At 42.2% G+C, this 18250-nt stretch overlaps 2 protein-coding genes across 2 annotated transcripts; one reads left to right on the top strand and one right to left on the bottom strand.

The window, feature by feature from the left end:
- Nucleotides 1-3715: 3715 nt before the first annotated feature.
- On the top strand, nt 3716-4157 carry LOC133020021 (gastrin/cholecystokinin-like peptide). The gene is made up of 2 exons (XM_061086639.1): nt 3716-3962; nt 4081-4157. The coding sequence occupies exons 1-2, from the start codon at nt 3725-3727 to the stop codon at nt 4155-4157; spliced, it is 315 nt and encodes a 104-aa protein (XP_060942622.1). The 5' UTR covers nt 3716-3724.
- Nucleotides 4158-4321: 164 nt separating this feature from the next.
- Nucleotides 4322-18209, bottom strand: hap1 (huntingtin associated protein 1). Its single transcript, XM_061066745.1, has 14 exons — nt 18011-18209; nt 13778-13854; nt 13466-13582; nt 13283-13377; nt 12121-12229; nt 11689-11767; nt 11471-11601; nt 11007-11081; nt 10649-10860; nt 9137-9355; nt 8609-8943; nt 7785-7973; nt 7445-7547; nt 4322-6026 (listed from the first exon to the last, which is right to left on the bottom strand). Exons 1-14 carry the CDS (start codon nt 18207-18209, stop codon nt 5609-5611), a joined length of 2358 nt encoding a protein of 785 aa, XP_060922728.1. The 3' UTR covers nt 4322-5608.
- Between the last annotated feature and the right edge of the window lie 41 nt (nt 18210-18250).

Here is an 18250-nt window from a genome sequence, read left to right as displayed (position 1 = left end):
ACTGCACAGAGTGCCAGAGGCATACAACCACAGGGTGGGGATTCTAGTTCCTGTCAAATACACTACCAGTCAAAAGTTTGGAAACAACTTCTCATTCAATGGTTTTTCTTTATTTTTCTTTCTTTCTACATTGCAGATTAGTATTGAAGACATCCAAACTATTAAGGAACACATATGGAATTATGTGGTAAACAAAACACTCTGCGGTCCAACTCATCCCAGACCATCTCATTTGGGTTCAGGTCGGGTGGTTGTGGAGGCCAGGTCATCTGACGCAGCACTCCATCACTCTGCTTCTTGGTCAAATAGCCCTTACATAGCCTGGAGGCGTGTTTGGGGTCATTGTCCTGTTGAAATACAAATGCTGGTCCCACTAAGTATAAACCAGATGGGATGGCATTTCGCTGCAGAATGCTCTGGTAGCCATGCTGGTTAAGTATGCCTTGAATTTTGAATAAATCACCAACAGTATCACCAGCAAAGCCCCCCCACACCATCACACCTCCTCCTCCATGCTTCACGGTGGGAACCACACATGTAGAGACCATCCGCTCACCTTTTCAGCGTCATACAAAAAAAACCTCAAATTTTGACTCATCAGACCAAAGTACAGATTTCAACTGGTTTAATGTGCAAACCCAGTGTTTCTTGGCCCAAGCAAGTCTCTTCTTCTTGTTGTTCTTCCTCAGTAGTGGCTTCTTTGGAGGAATTCGACCATGAAGGCCTGATTCACGCAGTCTCCCCTGGACAGCTGATGTTGAGATGTGTCTGCTACTTGAGCTGAGGACCGGCACTGGCAATGTTGGCGCCCTAGGCGAGATTTCAGAATGGCGCCCCCCAACATATACACGCAAATTGTCATGCATCCCCAAGAACTAACCCTAACCCTAACCCACTGCTGGAACTCTGCGAAGCATTTATGTAATTTGCGGTTTCTGAGGCTGGGAACTCTAATGAACTTATCCTTGACAGCAGAGGTTACTCTTGGTCTTCCGGTCCTGGGGCGATCCTCATGAGAGCCAGTTTCCTCATAGCTTTAGGCTGTTTTTGCATCTGAACTTGATACATTCAAAGTTCTTGAAATTTTCCAGACTTACTGACCTTCCTGTATTAAAGAAATTATGTTTCTCTTTACTTAGTTGAGTTGTTCTTGCCATAATATGGATTGGAACTGTAGTCGAATAGGCCTATTCACTGTATAGAGCTGTGCACCAACCCTGCCTCTGCACAACACAACTGATGGTCTCATACACGTTAAGAAGGCAAGAAATTCCACAAATGAACTCTTGACAAGGCAAACCTGTTAATTGAAAACCATTCCAGGTGACTACTGCATGAAGCTGGTTGAAATAAGGCCAAGAGCAGCAAAGCTGTCATTAGAGCCGAAGGTGGCTACTTTGAAGAATCTAAGATATAAAACATATTCTGGTTTGTTTAACACTTTTTTGTTTACCACATAATTCCATATGTGTTCCTTCATAGTTGTGATGTCTTCAATATTAATCTGCAATGTAGAAAGAAAGAAAAATAAAGAAAAACCATTGAAAGAGAAGGCGTGTCCAAACTTTTGACTGGTACTGTATGTCTGAGTGTTGTATTGTGGATTCAATAAAATATCCCCCAGAACACATTTTAAATCTGATGGGGACCAAAAACTGAAAGACACAGAGAAAAGACAGAGGTAAACAGCTAGAGCAGCAGAGGCGAAGGTTTTACTGACACACTCCCACACGCATTAGTGTATTCTCAGTAAACTCATCATCGGACTTGCACCAGTTGTGCAAGTCCTGCAGCATTTTTATTAAAGCATTATTTTGGTTGGCACATAGCTGAGAGTCCACAAGTGAACTGAAAACAAACAAAAGCAGGGATGGACATCTGCCGCAGCCAGATAACATGGGCGTGTGAGCGTGAGTCTGACATGTGCGTGGCATCTGGGACATTTATCAGATTTCAGACGGTTGTGTGTCTCCTCTTATGATGTCTGGATTCCTGCTGTAGTTCAGGTGTGTCCTGTGTGATTATATCCGCAGGCGTGAGTTCGCTGGAGGTCAACTCCCTTTTTCTAACACTTACACCTTCAGGGCCTTCTTTCCAGTTAATTGTGCTGGCGTTGCTCCTATTTTAATTTTTTTTAATTTTTAAAGAACCAAGTCAATCATCCATTGCTGCAGAGTAACTCCAGCTGACAAACGATGATTGATTTGATTGATCATGATTTTTCTGCTTTACAGGAGTCAGGACACAGGACACACAATGGACGGGATACCTGTTGGATATCTATACAGTCTGCAAACAGCTCTGATGTTAACAACGCTCTGTTGGGTTTCACTAAAGGTCACATGTTGCTTTTAGGGATCCAGAGCACAACGTGACGCAATGAAGTCGATAATCACCCAGTGGATCCCGTTGTATTTTCTGAAAATCCTGAGTCCAAGTGAAAACTGGTCAAAATTTAAATAATAAGGCAGACTTTCAGGTATCATGATCAAGAGGGCAAACACTGCAAGTCACAGTAAAATGTCACAGTGGATAATATCTATGTTTCCACATCCATTTTAATATCCATATTTTTGCAATTTTTTCTATTGCCATCAGGCTGTGCACTAGTGGAGTATCTGTTGTATGTTCTTCCACTAATAAAGACAATTCTGAAGTTTTGCACCATTTAAACATTTTTTTTTACTCTACAACATTTAAATTTGAAGCAACAATTGAGAATAATCTTTGGAAAATATCGACATTTGTCTTCTTTAAGGCTCAAACACACGGTATGGGGGAACTTTCAGATTTGATTTGGCAACGTTAACGAATAACTGTCACCATTCATTGTCACCTTTCACTGTTTTTTATCCAAATTTTGCTGCTGTTTCCTGAACGGAGAAAGGAAATTCTTTGGGTAGAGACACAAACATGCATGACAAAACAAAAAGTACTGTGCATACATCACAGTGACTTTGACCTTTGACCACAAAATTGTAATCAGGTCATCCTTAAATCAAACGGAAGGTTTGAACCGAATCTGAAGATATTCCCTCAAAGTGATCTTGAGATATGGTGTACATAACACCTCCGGCCTCTGGCCATAACAACTGCAGCCTGAAGGAAATGACTAAAGGAAATGAGAAAGAATGAATTGACTCCAATATGTGCGAATTGTTAATAACAACAGATGCTTATTATATGGATATATCTAATCACCAAAAGCCATTTGATGACACAAGAAAAGCCAGTTTCACGCCTCACACGCACTCACAGTGAGGAAGTCAGCTGCTGCATAGTTACGCCAGATACTTAGTATTGGTTGAAAAAGGCTCTAAAGTTGTATTGGATTTCTAGTGTAAACACATTGACCTGTTTAATTGCTTTTGCAGAGCAAAAAGAGCCTTTCCAGGTGAGTGAAAAGAACAATAATGGGATCACAGATGTAGTGGTCCGTTGTTTCCTTTACGCACATCCTCCCAGTGCATCCGTCTCCCAATCAATCAGTGAACACTGTTATCACTCTGGGATTCGAAGGCCACATCACTCATCCTCAAAGGTTTTGGTATAAAAGGTTGAGATCGGCTCAGAATCGGCAGATCTGCACCAGAAGCTTCACATCTCTCGGACGTGGTTGTGAACATACTCGTCTCATCTCCACAGGTACAGTGCTGTTCTCATTTTAAATGGTTACAAAAAGGTTGAATTCTACTAAAAGTCTGTCTTTATTTTATGCACAGACATGTCAGGGAAAGTTATGCTGGTGTTGGCACTGCTGGTGGCTCTGCTGGTGTGCAGCGCGGCCTCCTCACCTGAGACGACCAGCACGCTCCAGCAGCTCCTGGCCAAGAGGGAGAGGAACTCGGCCCACAGACGGGAGCCGGCGCCTCAGACTCGCTCTGCACGGATGGAGAGACGGGCACACCTCTCTGGGGACGAACGGGAGATTATGACCAAGCAAATAATGAAAGCTATTTCAGGTATGCTGTGGGCTGTGGGGTGTGCGGTTGTGGTTTACCCGTCAGAGAGAGACACGAGATGGAGGAAGTGTAAACTGAATCGGTGTGTGTGGTTCACGTAGGACTGGTTTGTTCACAGAGGTGATGAACTCCGAGTGCATGCCGGATCGAGACTACCAGGGCTGGGTGGACTTCGGACGGCGGGACGCAGAGTGAGACGCCACGGTGACGACCTCAGAGCTTCCCCTGCTTTGTGTTCATACTTTATGTTTCAACAGGAAATGTTTAACTGTCCCTGCTACTTTAAAAATAAACTTTTTGGCAGAAGTCATACAGTGTTTATCTTTTGATTCAAGAGGAAACACGGAGACATGTGGAACTGTACTTGATGAAAATGCAGTTTTATTCACAGGAGGTTCACTTTACACACACACACACGTGATGCTAACAACAGAGACTATACAGCAGAGAAACAGTGGTTTGGTTGATGAACACAAATTATAAAAACCCGTGTTTGATTCATTCCCTTTTGCATCCACATGTATCCTATGCCTTTTACCTGCAGGTCATTGAACCATGGTGTTTACATTAGAATTGATAACTTTATTCTACTGGTATTTCTGTTAGAGAACATTTCCCTGAACACCACGGAGAATTCACTTTGAACAACCCGCAGGATTTTTGATTTCATTTACATCCCAGCAGTTTCAAAAGTTCCTGATAACATGAAATACAGCAGCTTTGTACAAGCAGGATTTTTCAGTCAATACAATCAGTCAATACACATATTGCTTTTAGAACACTCACTGGCTGTTTTTATTGCAGCATTGGCAGACCTGATTTGCTTGTTTTCATTTATTTTTTGCTGAGGTTTGGCTCAAGATACACGTTACGTCCAGAGTAACCTTTGATGACGACATGTGTGCTGTGTGAAAACAGGCGATGAACTGCGGTGGGAGAAGTTGATCCGACATTGATCGACACTCAGTTCAGTCAGCGTCATCGCCGCCGGCCCCCCAGCGTGGAGCAGAAGTCATCGCAGTGCTTCTGGATTCATTTAATGCCATTTGACAATCTTATATACAACATGCTTTCTTCAGAGTAGCAGCTAATGAACAGGAAGACCAAAGTGTCATTTAGTGCATTTGAAAGATCTTCAGGGCCAGAATTGGCTTGATTTGTGGTTTTAATTAATTACAAAAAAAAGGACGTGCAATTAATTATCTACTCTCTCGTTGTAATTTATACTTACAACTTGACTTTTTTCACTTCAGAAACAAACAAAAAAAAGACGGTGACTTTTTTTTTTAAACAGTGGCAGGAAACTGTAATATGACATTCATAAAATACAATATAAAAAGTTTTTTTTTAAAGATGTTTCCTTTTTTTTTGTGTAAAAAGAAAAAGTGTCAGTCAGACGGGTGGTCAGGTGATCAGGTGATTGTCCTGAGATGAAGATGATACACACACACACACACACACACACACACATACAAGTTTATCTACTATACATGACTTCATACAAAAGAACAGTGCTATACACAACGGACAACTCAAAGTATGGCTCCAGCGGGTTCTGCGCCTCTTGTTTTGGAGACACCAGAGCAGTGTCCCATGGCTCCACTCAAAGCCACTGCGGTGAATGAAAGAGGAGTGAGTGGTGATGGTCAGACGTTTGGTGGATGCCTCGCTGCTTCTCTCTCCTTGTTACTGCGGCCCATCATCCCCCAGGCGGCCACCCTGTGCAGCCCCAGCCTCTGAAGCTTCCCCACCAGGTTCAAGCTGAAAAATGTCCTTCCTGCTTCCTTGTCCGATGACAAGCCTCCACCCTTGTCGTTTGCTGTGAATGGAGGTTCTGTCCTGTAGCTGTTGTGCAGGAGGTGGTGGGGATAAGGACCGGCTGAGATGCCGCGCTCTTGCAGCAGCTGCAGGAGTCCCAGTGATGAGGTGCTTATGTTTGCAGTGGTGTCGGGGGTGATGGTGGTGCTGCTCCGGCCTCGTAGGCCAAAGTGCTGCTGGTGGGCAGGAGATGAAGTGCTCACGTGCTCAGAGTTCCGACGAGGTGGCGGGCCGAAAGAGTGAAGGCTGCGCACAGAAATAAAACAATTAAAAACCAAACATAACTTAACGCACAATAGATTCGAAATCAAGCCGTCTGTTGTTGTTCAAACATCAAAGTGCATACACGACACAAAACAGGATGATATTTTCAGTTAGTGCAGTTGTTGTTAGTGGCATCACTGCTGTGAAATGAATAAACATGATGTTAGTGTGGTTGCTAGGATAAAAACCTAGGCAAAGCAAGAATGTGTTGGAGTAGAAACAAAGCAAGAGCAGATGAGACAGCACAGCCGTTTTCAGACATGAACCCCAGAGAATGTCTGCACAATTGGGTCCAGACTTTCTCCCGGTTTCCCCTTTCACATATGGACAACGCAGCAGGAGATTCTCCGCTCCGTTGTGTTCACAAAAACACAAACATCTCAGCAGTGTTCAAGCGAGGGGTGGCAGAGGCAGGATGTAACATTAATTCATCTGTGGATATCATTTATTTTTGTTGACAGCACATCAACACCAGCATCTGCCATTATCACCAAACATCCTCCTCTGTGTTGTCTATGTGTGTGGCACCGCTTTTTCGTCCTGAGATATTTTTATTCTTCTTGCTTTTCCATTTTTGCATCTGTCGTTTGTTAGAAACGTCATAAACACATCCACTCGCTCGTGGTGAATGCTCTAGAGAATCTCCAGCTGTATTGAGAGGCTCTGGACATTCTCTGGAGTTTCTTCCGCCAGCAGCCTTGTAAAATCTCCAGAGAATGTCTGGAGCCTCTCACTCGGACATTTGTGTTCTTACATACAGCCTCTCCGGATGATGTAAGGAAATGATCCGGAGTTCAGTGCATTTGGAAAAGCAGCTTTAGACAACTCTGTGTCACAAAGTGTTAGTAAGACGTAAGGGTGTATATTTCACAGAGGCACTGTACACGCTTTTTCACGAAATAGCCAGGAAGATTGGGTCAATGAAAATGGAATTTCAGATGTTATAAAGTCTTCCTTAGTGAAAATCAAGGCCAAAGACCTTTTTCAAATGTTAACCAAGACACAATTAAGTCAGACAAACAGGGTACGGTGCGTCTGTGGGTGATATCCGAGACATTTACTGAGCATTCATTGTGCATCTGCCCCCGACTCTTACTTTTCCCCGAATGCTCCTTCTAGAGCTGGAGAAAGAGCCTCGACAGACGTTTTCTACCACTGTGAGGGTAAAGAGCAGACGACAGCAAAGAGGTAAATAAAGCAGCAGGATGGAAAAGATGAAATCTGGAACACCTGTATCGAAGCAAGGTTGTGGATTAATCACCATCACATCGGTACAAAATCTGATTCAAGCTCAAATGTAGCTTTACTGTCCAAGATGGAAATTCACCGGGTTAGAGCTGTGAAAGATAAAGACAACACAACATGGTAAAACAATAAATGAAGTCAGTGTGTATTCTTACCTAGCAGAGAAGGAGGGGAAGATGAGGCAGGGTTGGAGGACTTGGCGGGTGGTAATGGGATGTGTGAGAGGGGTCTGAGGGAGGTTGGGACCAGGTGGAGAGGCTGGGCGATCATGGAAGGAGAGAAGCATGTTAAACTACACAGGAAAGATAAAGCAGACTATGATGGGAAACTATATCGGTTAGAAGAAATAAGAATGGAAACTACTTGAATGGCAGACAAACGCTACTAGCAGAAACCATTCTAAAGGGTATTTTCTAAAGTGAATATACAGGACAGAGGTGGTGGAACTGTCTGAATGTAGCATGTGTGTAGTCAGTGTGTTTTCAAGTGTCCTACCCATGGCGTGCGCTCCAGAGAGCTGCGACAGGTCGGGTTCATCCTCCTCCAGGTCGTTCAGGCTGTAGACGTGCTGTATGTCCACCTCCAGCTCCCTGAAGTCTTTGGTCAGGACGCCCGGACGTGGATGCAGGATGCCTCCCAGGTTTGGTTTGGCCAGCTGCTGCCACTGATGCAGAGTCACAGAGCCTGACGGACAGAGTCACAAGGAACACCGGTTGAAAACAGAGCAGGGGCAGCACAATCTAAAAAAGGTTTACTTGTTTCACGAATCAAAGTGAATCTTGCCGTAATAAGTTGAGAGGGATGAGTGAGGCAAGATGGAAGTGTGTGTAATATTCTGCCTCAACAGCTCAATTTGTGGAAGAGTAAGAGCCTAGATCAGGGGTGTCCAAATGCGGCCCGCCGTCCATTTTTAATTGGCCCGCATCAAAAAATTGAAAAAATAAATAAAAATACTAGTAAAAAAATACTAGCAATTTTGGAAACTAACAATTTAGTAGCACTTAAATCGCACTAACTTATAGCACTTTGTAGTTTTGCTTTATTTTTGAAGAAATTTTACTTTCTTGATTCTTGTTTTTCTGGGTTTGTACCCTCGGGGTTTAATGCACTTACTGTAAGTCGTTTCGGATAAAAGCGTCAGTTAAATGAAATGAAATGTAATGTAATAGACTATGGCCCACTGTATTGCACTACTTCTGCTCCAGGGCAAGGGGGCGTGGAAGCGCGAGTGGCCCAGACCTTCGTATTTTTTTCTGCATGTTGCCCTCGGGATAAAAAGTTTGGACACCCCTGGCCTAGATGATGGATGGATGGTTTACCTTCCAGAGGTTTGACGATCTGCAGGCGGTCTGGCAGGTAGGACCTGGATCCTGCCGAGGAGCCACAGGAGTGCCGTGAGCTGCCGTTGGAGTAGTTGGTGCCTGTGGATGTCGCCGGGCTGGAGCCCAGGCTGTTTGGCGTCAGAAAGCCACTGGAGACCTCGCCGTCCTCGCAGTTTGCTTCCAAGGCACGGAGTTTACGCTCACGCTCCACTTCGAAGAAAGGCCGCTCGGAGGAGTGGCTCTGTTGGCGGGCCGACAGGTTGCGCAAAGCAGCTTCCAGGTCCTGGCCCCCTGGGGTGCCCGGCTGGCCCAGACGCTTTGGCCCAACAACACTACAAGGAGGACACATGACAATGTTTAACTGCTGTGACTTTACAGAACATTTTAATAAGTGGTTATCATTATCAATATCAAAATCATTTTCAAACCCTGTTCTGTTCAAACACAAAGAATATAATTTTAAGTTATTGATAATATCCTACATGTAAAGACATGTGGAATTTTTCCATTCGATATATCACACACCTGTTGTCCTCTTTCTGAGCTTGAGTGGAGCTGGGCTTCTCCTCCAGGGTAAAGCTGGCATTATCAGAGCCATAGTAGCTGGTTCGGGGGGTGCTGGTATGACTGGAGCGAGCCGACACCGGGCTGGAGCCTGGGAGGGCCGGAGACTGGCACAGAGACCGCAGCTTCCCCACCTTGTTCACCACCTTCACTGTTTCAAACACACGCCACGGGTGGTTCCTTTCAGGATAAGCAGAGTATAAGTGGTCATCACACTTGAATATTCATCACTGTAATAGACCATCAGTATCCCCATCACAATATCGGCTCTAATGCAAGTGTTGTCTTACACAAGCTACAGGAAGAAAACGGTGTGAGTTGTTATCTATTTTTAAGGTCAATAAAAACACTTAACCTTTCTGCGCCTGAGATCAAACTAACCAACGCATGGCATTCAGTTTTTTGTGTCCAAACCCAACCTAAAATCAGCCCTTGCCAATGTAACCATCCCTGCCCCAACCTGAACATCATTTCAAATATTTAGTCTCGACCCATGCCAGCACTTTTTATTGAAAAAAACAGTTCCGCTTGCATAAGAGCAGCCACAGTAGTCAGCTTGGATTTGTGCCAGAAACCATTAGATCTCAGATTGTTTTTGCAGTGGTTATAAAAGTCATCAGGAGTGGACACTTCCCCAGAACCCACAAAACCTGAAAGTGCAGATCCTTTGGTTATACAACAGTTACCTGAAGTTCCCTCAGTGATAACACCTAACACACATAACAACAGCCAATAGTTTTTTTCAATAACAAACATAGATCAGAAAAGGTCAAAGGCAAAGGCAAGCTACATTTTTGTTAACATTTTTTGATGAGAATGAGAATTATGTCAAGTAAAGAGTAATCCTGTAATTAGTATTGAGTAATCCTGCAATGTGCCAGTGATTAAGAGTAATCTCTTCATATCCATATCCTGAAAACAGAATGGTTTCTTTCTCTTACTTAGTACAGAGCCACGTCTCAGTTTGGCAAAACGTGTCAAACTTGAGTCAAACCTTTGCCATGAGAACACAGAAGGTGATCATATTTTCAAAAACTTCCAAAAGGAATAAATTCAATGCCTGATTAACATCAGCGTGAAGTTTCATGAAAATGCTCCAAATGGTTTTTGAGTTCTGCTCTGCAAATTAAATTATTTTCACTGAAATTAGAAAACCTGTACCACTTTGTTCTCAATATTCCTGCAAGACATTATCAAAAAATGTCATGTTAACGTACAGGGGATTTTACACTTTAAAACGGATTAGATTAAAAACAAAAAAGAATGAATAAGATCAATATTTTTTTATAAATATAATTGAAGTTCTGAAGGGCTGTGTTTTTGTTTGAGTCATCCCAAAGGTCAGATGGGAAAACTGCAGGCACTTATTTTATAACCCTTGATGATTTACTTATAGGAAAAATATCCTGGTGCTGAGCTTGTTCACATTTGCCTCCAACAGGTGAGAAAACACTCACACACTGACGGACTCACTTGTATTCTGACGGAGCCGGGGTGTCCAGGCCTTTGCGGAAGGTGCCCTCTATCTCAGCTGCCAGTGAGTCCATTGGCAGGACCGAGGCCAGGGCGGTGTAGCGCTGCACCGTGCTGTTGGGCACGCTCTTGTTCCGCAGGTTTTTAATGTCCTCTCGGGCCTCGTGGAGCATGTCGCCACACTCAGAGTACTTGTCCTGCAGGTCCTTGAGCTGCAGACAGGGGGAGACAAAGCCAAACAATTATATATTGTAGAACTCACAACATACACGACTATGCAGAGACTTGACAGCCATTCAGCCATGCAGACAGGAAGACAAGACGGAGTGTGTTGTTGAAGTATTTAACAGCGTCTTACCTCTGATTTCAGTTTGATCTGAGTCTCACGGGAGGCACTTAGCTGCTGGTTCACCCCCTCGTTCTCATGGGTGAGCTGGAAGCACAGAGTGAATACATTAAAAGAGTTTTACTGTGATTTCAAATGAATTCATTGGTGGGTACTTAAAGAACATGGAAACCCTTTGAAAGCAAATGACACTTATTACACTCTGTGCTAACTTTATTTATATAGCACATTTAAAACAACTTGGTTGACCAAAGTGCTTCACAGAGTAAAAGGTATAACACGAACAAAGCAATATGGAATATATCATAATGACACAGGGCTATACACTGAGTGGCTGCTCCTTGAGGACACCTTGTTGGAATAATTTGTGCTTCTGTGTTAATGTATGTATGTGTGTGTATGTGTGTGTGTGTGTGTGTGTGTGTGTGTGTGTGTGTGTGTGTGTGTGTGTGTGTGTGTGCTTGTGTGTCCCTCACCCCTTTGCAGCGGGCTTGCAGGTCCACAATCTGAGCGAGCAGGGAGCTGATCTCCTCCTGCTGTCTGAGAGTGTCCTCTACTTTCCGTGCCAGCTCATCTGAGAGGTCAACCACCTGCTTGTTGACAGATGCTGAAACACACAAGTCAGATCATTGCCCCTGTACTTAAGTTGCAGCTACATTATTTCCAGCTGTTGAATCTGCACTGTAACACTTACAGAGCTCCTCCACGCACACCATCATCAGCTCCTGCTCTTGCTCCTCGTAGTTGGTCGTCTCTGTAGTGAGCTCATGAGCCTGCAAAGTTTTTAAGCATGTATGAATTGTATTGTATTATACTATCATTTCAAAGTGAAACATCTATGTCATTTTCAATTCATGATCACCTGATTCAGCCCTAAGCTGTGATAAAACAAAGGGTGTTACTTCCCCAAATATTGACTTAACAACTCTTTAACCTCACATTAATGAAATATTATTTTCAGAAATATGTTTCATTTTAATTTGTAAATTTGAAATAAGAATGCATCCTGCATTTCTGGTATGTTGAAGTTGTTTTAAAAATAATTAAATATTACAGAATGATAATTCAATATAAAAAATACTAATTATAAAAATTTCCCTTGTGGGAACTGTGTCATGTTAAATACCTCTAATCTTAGTTTCCGGTTATCCTCTTCTAAAACTTTCAGTTTCTGCTGCAGGAAGTCGTAGTGGACAAAGTTGGTGAGAGAACTGGACGATTCATTCCTTTTAATCCTGCAACAAAACAAAAAGTAGGTCTTCATTGAACAACCCATCTTTTCACTCTTTTTCAAAAATATCTATAGGAAACATCCGTGACCTTAAATCAGAGTGTATATAATCACAAATACTCAGGTCCTATGTCAACCAATATCCAACCCTCATACTGTTTTACAAATACAGTCTACTGGCTGTCTACAAAGAACATGTTGTAATTGTAAATCTGAAACAATAAATGATTGAGCTGAAATCTGAAAATCAGTGATTAATGGTTCAAAAAGCTTTGACTGAGCAGATACAATGATAGGAAATGAAAAGAGGGACAACAGTGAATAGTGGTGATGATTAACTGCTGATGGGAAGGACTTTAGTAGACAGCTTAGCAGGTGACTTTGAGAGGATCAGTGGAGATGTTCTAACATGTGTTTGCTTCCCCACAGACTCAGTGTACTGAGCAGCAAGGTAAGGGCCCTGTCATAAATACAAGATCGGTCAAAGTTCACCACAGTTAAACTCCATGTGAAGCCACCCTGCGATTTGCTTTGCCATTCGACAGGCAGGTTTTATTTGCCTCCTTGATGCACTGATGAAAACAGGAGGCGAGGGTTTGCCACTCAAACATTTGCATACTGTATGTGTGCCTGGACCCTAAAGCAACATTTCAGTGTGATAGTGAAGACACGTTGCTCACTTCAGAGTCAAAGTGTCTTCACTATCACCTGATTTATGCTCGCACTGCACTGCAGTAAAAACTACTTTTTTTTTCAATTTCCCAAGAATACAATTTTAAGAAAAAGAACAGAATCACAAGCAAAAAGTTTGTCAAAGACCAAGGTTGAACTATGCAACTTATCAACAGGTAATTCCTGTGTGTTTAAAGGGAGGAGGCTGCTCTGTATGTTATGATAGAAAATAAGTGTAATGGAAAGTCTTCAGTGTTGCAGAAAATGCAGGATACTGTATCTACAGTACAAAGACTGAGTCATAGACTTGGACTTTCAAAGAGCTTAATATTAATGTCAGTCATTCCTCAACCTCAGTGGACATGAACGTGCGTGTTGCACTCACGGTGAGAGCGATTCCGCGTTCTCAATCTCTTCAGTGCTGGCGTAGAATTGAAGGAGGTCGTCTCGCATCGAGAGCTCGTGTCGGAGTTGTGCAATCTAGAAAATAAGTCATGATCACTGGAGCTCAGCAGACTGTAACATCACTGACAACAGTAAGCGTGTGTGTCATGAGGCGGGTTTTTACCTCCTCCTTTGCAGTTTCAAGCTGTTCATCCAGTATTTCATTGCGTGTTGTTAGTTCTTGGTTTTGCTTCAGGAGAGACTGACCGATACGTGCTGCTAACTCAAGATCCCGCTCTTTCTGCAAAGTGATACAAAGTACAGCATTTATTTTATTTATCAACATATATATTAACAACATGCACATGGTTCTAAAACTTATTTGACACAATAAGAGTTTAGGGGAGGAATCACAGTTGAAAACAGTGAGGGTCAGAGAGGCAGCTAAGTTTAATCCTCTTTAATCCTTTTCATCGGCTGAGTGTCTCTCTCTTACCTCCTCCAGCAGGTGGGTGACCGCCTTAATGTCATGATACGTCTTGGTGACCTGGCCCACTCTGTCTGAGCACAGCACTGCGGGAGGGAGAGAGAGGGATTTGATGAATTGAGGAGATACAGAGCTGGAGACGGCACAGAGTAGACACACGGCTACAACAGCCTCAGAAACTGGTTTCTACGAGACAAGAGATGTGTTGGTTATAACTAGACAGTGGAGAAGGTTTTTGATTTTGACTGGTCGCTTCTTCAGTTCTTATTTCCGAATTAGCTACTGAAAAGACAGCATTAGAAAAATGTAATGACTGTACACATAAAAAGACCTTGTAACCCTCACAATCAGGTAACAGCCCTTTGACACGCAATTTACCTGTATTAATAACACATCAAATATCCATATTGAAAATGTTATGACCCTGAACCCATTTGTTGACGTTGTATTATTAAATTACTATTTAATAAATTATTCATTTTTTGAGAAGTTCGAGAATAGAGTTTTATGTGCTATAAATCCACTTATAGTTTTATTGTTTTAAGTGTTCTGATCAGTTTCAATTAATCAGTTAACTTGCAAACCAATTCACTCATTCAGTGCTGTAAAGCCTTTTGTGTTTTCTGTTGAATTTTTGGATGAATTGTCTCTGATGAACATAGATTATGGATTATAAACATTTAAAACTGGATTATTCTTCATAGATTACCTGATCGTGTAAACAAAGTGAAAGAAAGAGAGACTACGCTCTTTAACGTGAACAAACTAATGATCAAACCTGTAACAACAGCCAGGGTGAAAACTCTGAAAGTATTGTTTTTAATGAATGATTGTATGGAGTATACAGAGCACACTTCTGCTCAGAGATTCAGACCAAAACATCTCCTTGTTGTCAGCCTGATACTGATCCTCTTAGCTTGATCCTGTTTAGCCCAGATAAGACGCCAATAAAGGCCTTCTCTCCTGAATACCGATATAGCTCAACGAGAGAGACCGCCAGCTCTAAACTGACTGGGTGTTCACACCAGCAGGACATGTACAGCATGAAGGGGATAACATCCACTGCTTATTGACCTGCTACTTTTGTTTACATTTGTTTATGTACTCAGTTTAGGCAGATCCGGTAATTACGTACCCAGGCTCTTAATTAAATCCATTAAAGCATTGAACATGAGCCAAACGGTGAAAAGTTATTCTCCTTATAAGTTTTTTAAATGTTAATTACCCACATTGTTTTGAGTACACCAAGGACTCACCTTAAATAGCTCGCTACACTAGCAGACACATGCTTGAGGGAACAAAAACGTAATGACTTAAGATGAATACTGTCGTTTAACATCCGACTCATCTCTTTTTAATGGTGAGTCATGTCTGGACTTGTGTCTAACTCTGAATGAAAAAGCTTACTTCAGCAGAAAGCTTAGCTGGACTCAGAGAGGTAGTTGCCATATTGTAAGTAAGTAAGTAATTAGATGGAAATTAGATGGAAGCACTTGAATTTGGCGTGGAAACAGCGATTGGATATCTGTATCAGTGTCTAATCAGCCTAATGGAAACCTTGTGCTGAACTATTCCACTGAAAACTATAGCTGCCCATGAATTAAATATAAGGTCTACAGCTCTCTGAGGTGATTTACAGTATGGTAGAGGTCATGTTTTAATGCTCACTAAAGAGAAATGTAGAAACAAAAATGCTTCAAAAAGAAGAATAAAAGGTAGTGAAAATAATTAAACCCATGTCAAAATTCAAAGGTTTTAATCATAACATCAGTACGGCGGTGAACAGTAATGTTGATGCCCCTCCTGTAAAATGTGGATCTGGGTCACAATGGTGACATAACTGACAAATGATACATGAAACCCCACCCTCAATTTGTGAGCTCAGTGGTGACGATGCACCAGGTCCACTGGTGGATCTCAGACATTGCACAGGGGAAAATCACAGTGAGAGTTTATTGCCCAATCGAAGAGGTAATCTCCCATTTCTAGCTGACTCAGCCTTCAAAATGCAGGTCAGGAATACTGTCATGCTAATTCAAGTCTAATCTGTCTAAAGAAATGTCACACAGGAAAATGAACAATTTTAAAAACCTACTTCACTGATCAAGTTCATGTGATATGATCAAAAGCTCCACAACAGCTACTAAATGGACACTGGGCTGAAATAGGTGTGGCCTAGGGGATAGAGTCGGCGTTCTCCAACAAGAAGGTTGCCGGCTCAATCCCCACTCTTCCCCATCTGCATGCCGAAGTATCCTTGGCAAGATACTGAACCCCTAAATGGCCCCTCGTAAATGTTAAGTGTACTTATTGTACGTCGCTTTGGACAAAAGCATCAGCCAAATGCAGTATTTACATTACATTACATTACATGTAATGTAATGTAATGTAAATACTTCAGCTCTACCAATGGTCAAGAATAAACATTGAAATTTGAAACGTTTATTTTGGTTCATAACACTGATTTACTAATTTACATCAATCAATCATGCAAAGTAATCATAAATCACAGTCTAAATTACACACTATTACAAAGGTTTATATAAGTCTTCCTGAGCACTAAATGGTTAATTAGTTTAAAATACCTGCATTAGGTCTGCATTATACAAATCAACAAAGGTTAATTAGATAACTTTCTGAAATCCTATTGTCCTTAAAGTGGATTGCTACACGTGTTGAAAGAAAAAAGTCGGCAGCAGGGCAGTGGAGAGGTTCCAGATACTGTCCTGTACCACAGTGTATCCATCCTCTGCCACAGGACTATACTACAAAAGTACCTCTGCTGTGTACTATTTCCAAGTAGTTCTTGTTCTTAGTCAATGAAGTACAATGTCATCTTCATGATAAGGAGATAAACTGTCTCACCAGCTGAAATACCTCATCCATTTCTTCTTGACCTCACTCTGCAGTGCAGCACAGATCAAGGAAAGAGATGCATTATGCCACCGAGAGCTTTTACAATTGGTGCTGAGCTAAATCCAGGCAGCTAACCCACAGAGGAAGAAGAGGTCAACACCGTTGCTGTGGATGAACTCTACTGACTTAGCTTTACTTATGACGTTACGTTGTGGGGATCAGACAGGCATGGATCAGCGCCAACAAAAGGTTTGACATTTATCCTCTATTGATCTCCATAGTTCTGCAGAGCTGGCAGGAGCTTCTTACCGAAGATCTGTCTAGACATTTAAAAATAAAAAAGTAGTAAAATAGTGCAAATCTTAAATGTGTGGACCACAAGGAAATATATAAAGATGCTGTTACATTTTTCAGAGCCAGATTCATCACTGATTAGTGCTCAATTTGAATGTAATAAACAATAAATGAAGATGTATTAAAAACAATATACAGTTAAAGCTCCAATCTGCTGAAGTATAGAGACTGTTGTTTAGATTGTCATTTCCTTTTGGAGGGCTGCCCGTGTCGCAGTATTCGTGCAGGCACCAGCCCCATGCCCATTCAGACAAAGAACCCCCCCGCACAGAGGACTAATAGAGGAGAGTGACTGCTGACACTGCTGCTCTGTTCAGGACAAAAACCTTTTTTTAATCTGAGACATACAACCATGTTCTTCTTTATAAGCAGATGCATCAATAAATAGATTTTAGCGTGCCAAGTCAAACTGCTCTGCACCATTCGCATGCAATACCCTCAGATTACAGGATCGGAAGTAGGGCAGCAGCCAGTTCATGTACCTGGAGTCTGTGTCCTTCTGAACCACAGACCACAAAGACAAGATCTCATTTTCTACGCTTTCAAAACAATGTCTCCTCTCAAATTACGAAAAATAGCACTCTAATAGAATAATGTCAGTAGCAAAGAAATTCAAACTGTAAAATTGAAATAGAAACTGTGGCATTAAAATAATGTTCCCTAAATTATGGGTCTGTCGTCCTTATATTAGTCAAAACCAGGGTTCGCAATGCTTTTATGAACACAGGCATGATTCTGCTGCTGCAGACTGCGGCCCCACACACACACAGGCTCAGTGACCTTCACCACACTAAGAGGAAACATTCAAGCTCAATCCATTTACAAAACTTAACACCTCTCTGGACAATTAAATGTTGAACTAAAGCCTCCTCGTGAAAAGAGCTGCAAATTATGTTCGTATTCATCATTTACAGGATGAGCCTGTACAGCACCACTGCACCTGCCCCACATGCAGAGCACTATTTAGAATTAAAGCACTTAGATAACAAACACCTGAGCTCGGCTGGAACATCACGCGCTGTCTTATCTCACCTTGTGTCACCTCCCTGCAAAGAACGTCTTTGTTGTTGTTATTATTGTTATTATTGTTGCTGTTCAGGCATATCTTCTCGTTCACTACTTCATCCACAAGACTGGACGCGCTCTTGTCCTCTTCCTCCTCCTCAGAGGCAGAGGAGCTCCAAACCTCCATTGTGACCGCAGAGAAACTTCCCTCTGCGTCTCCGTCCATCAGTTAAATCCCTCGTTCTTCTGCCTCTACTGTGTGCTGGC

This window comes from Limanda limanda, chromosome 2 (assembly GCF_963576545.1).
Source record: "Limanda limanda chromosome 2, fLimLim1.1, whole genome shotgun sequence".
Taxonomy (NCBI): Eukaryota; Metazoa; Chordata; class Actinopteri; order Pleuronectiformes; family Pleuronectidae; genus Limanda; species Limanda limanda.
This window is presented reverse-complemented; position numbering and strand designations above follow the sequence as displayed.

Coding starts and splice junctions, on each gene's coding strand:
- LOC133020021 (XM_061086639.1), top strand. CDS start 3,725: ATGTCAGGGAAAGTTATGCTGGTGTTGGCACTGCTGGTGGCTCTGCTG. Junction 3,963..4,080: donor AATAATGAAAGCTATTTCAG/GTATGCTGTGGG, acceptor GTTTGTTCACAG/AGGTGATGAACTCCGAGTGC.
- hap1 (XM_061066745.1), bottom strand. CDS start 18,209: ATGGACGGAGACGCAGAGGGAAGTTTCTCTGCGGTCACAATGGAGGTT. Junction 10,861..11,006: donor AGATCAAACTGAAATCAGAG/GTAAGACGCTGT, acceptor CCCTGTCTGCAG/CTCAAGGACCTGCAGGACAA. Junction 8,944..9,136: donor GCTCAGAAAGAGGACAACAG/GTGTGTGATATA, acceptor TCCTCCTTGTAG/TGTTGTTGGGCCAAAGCGTC.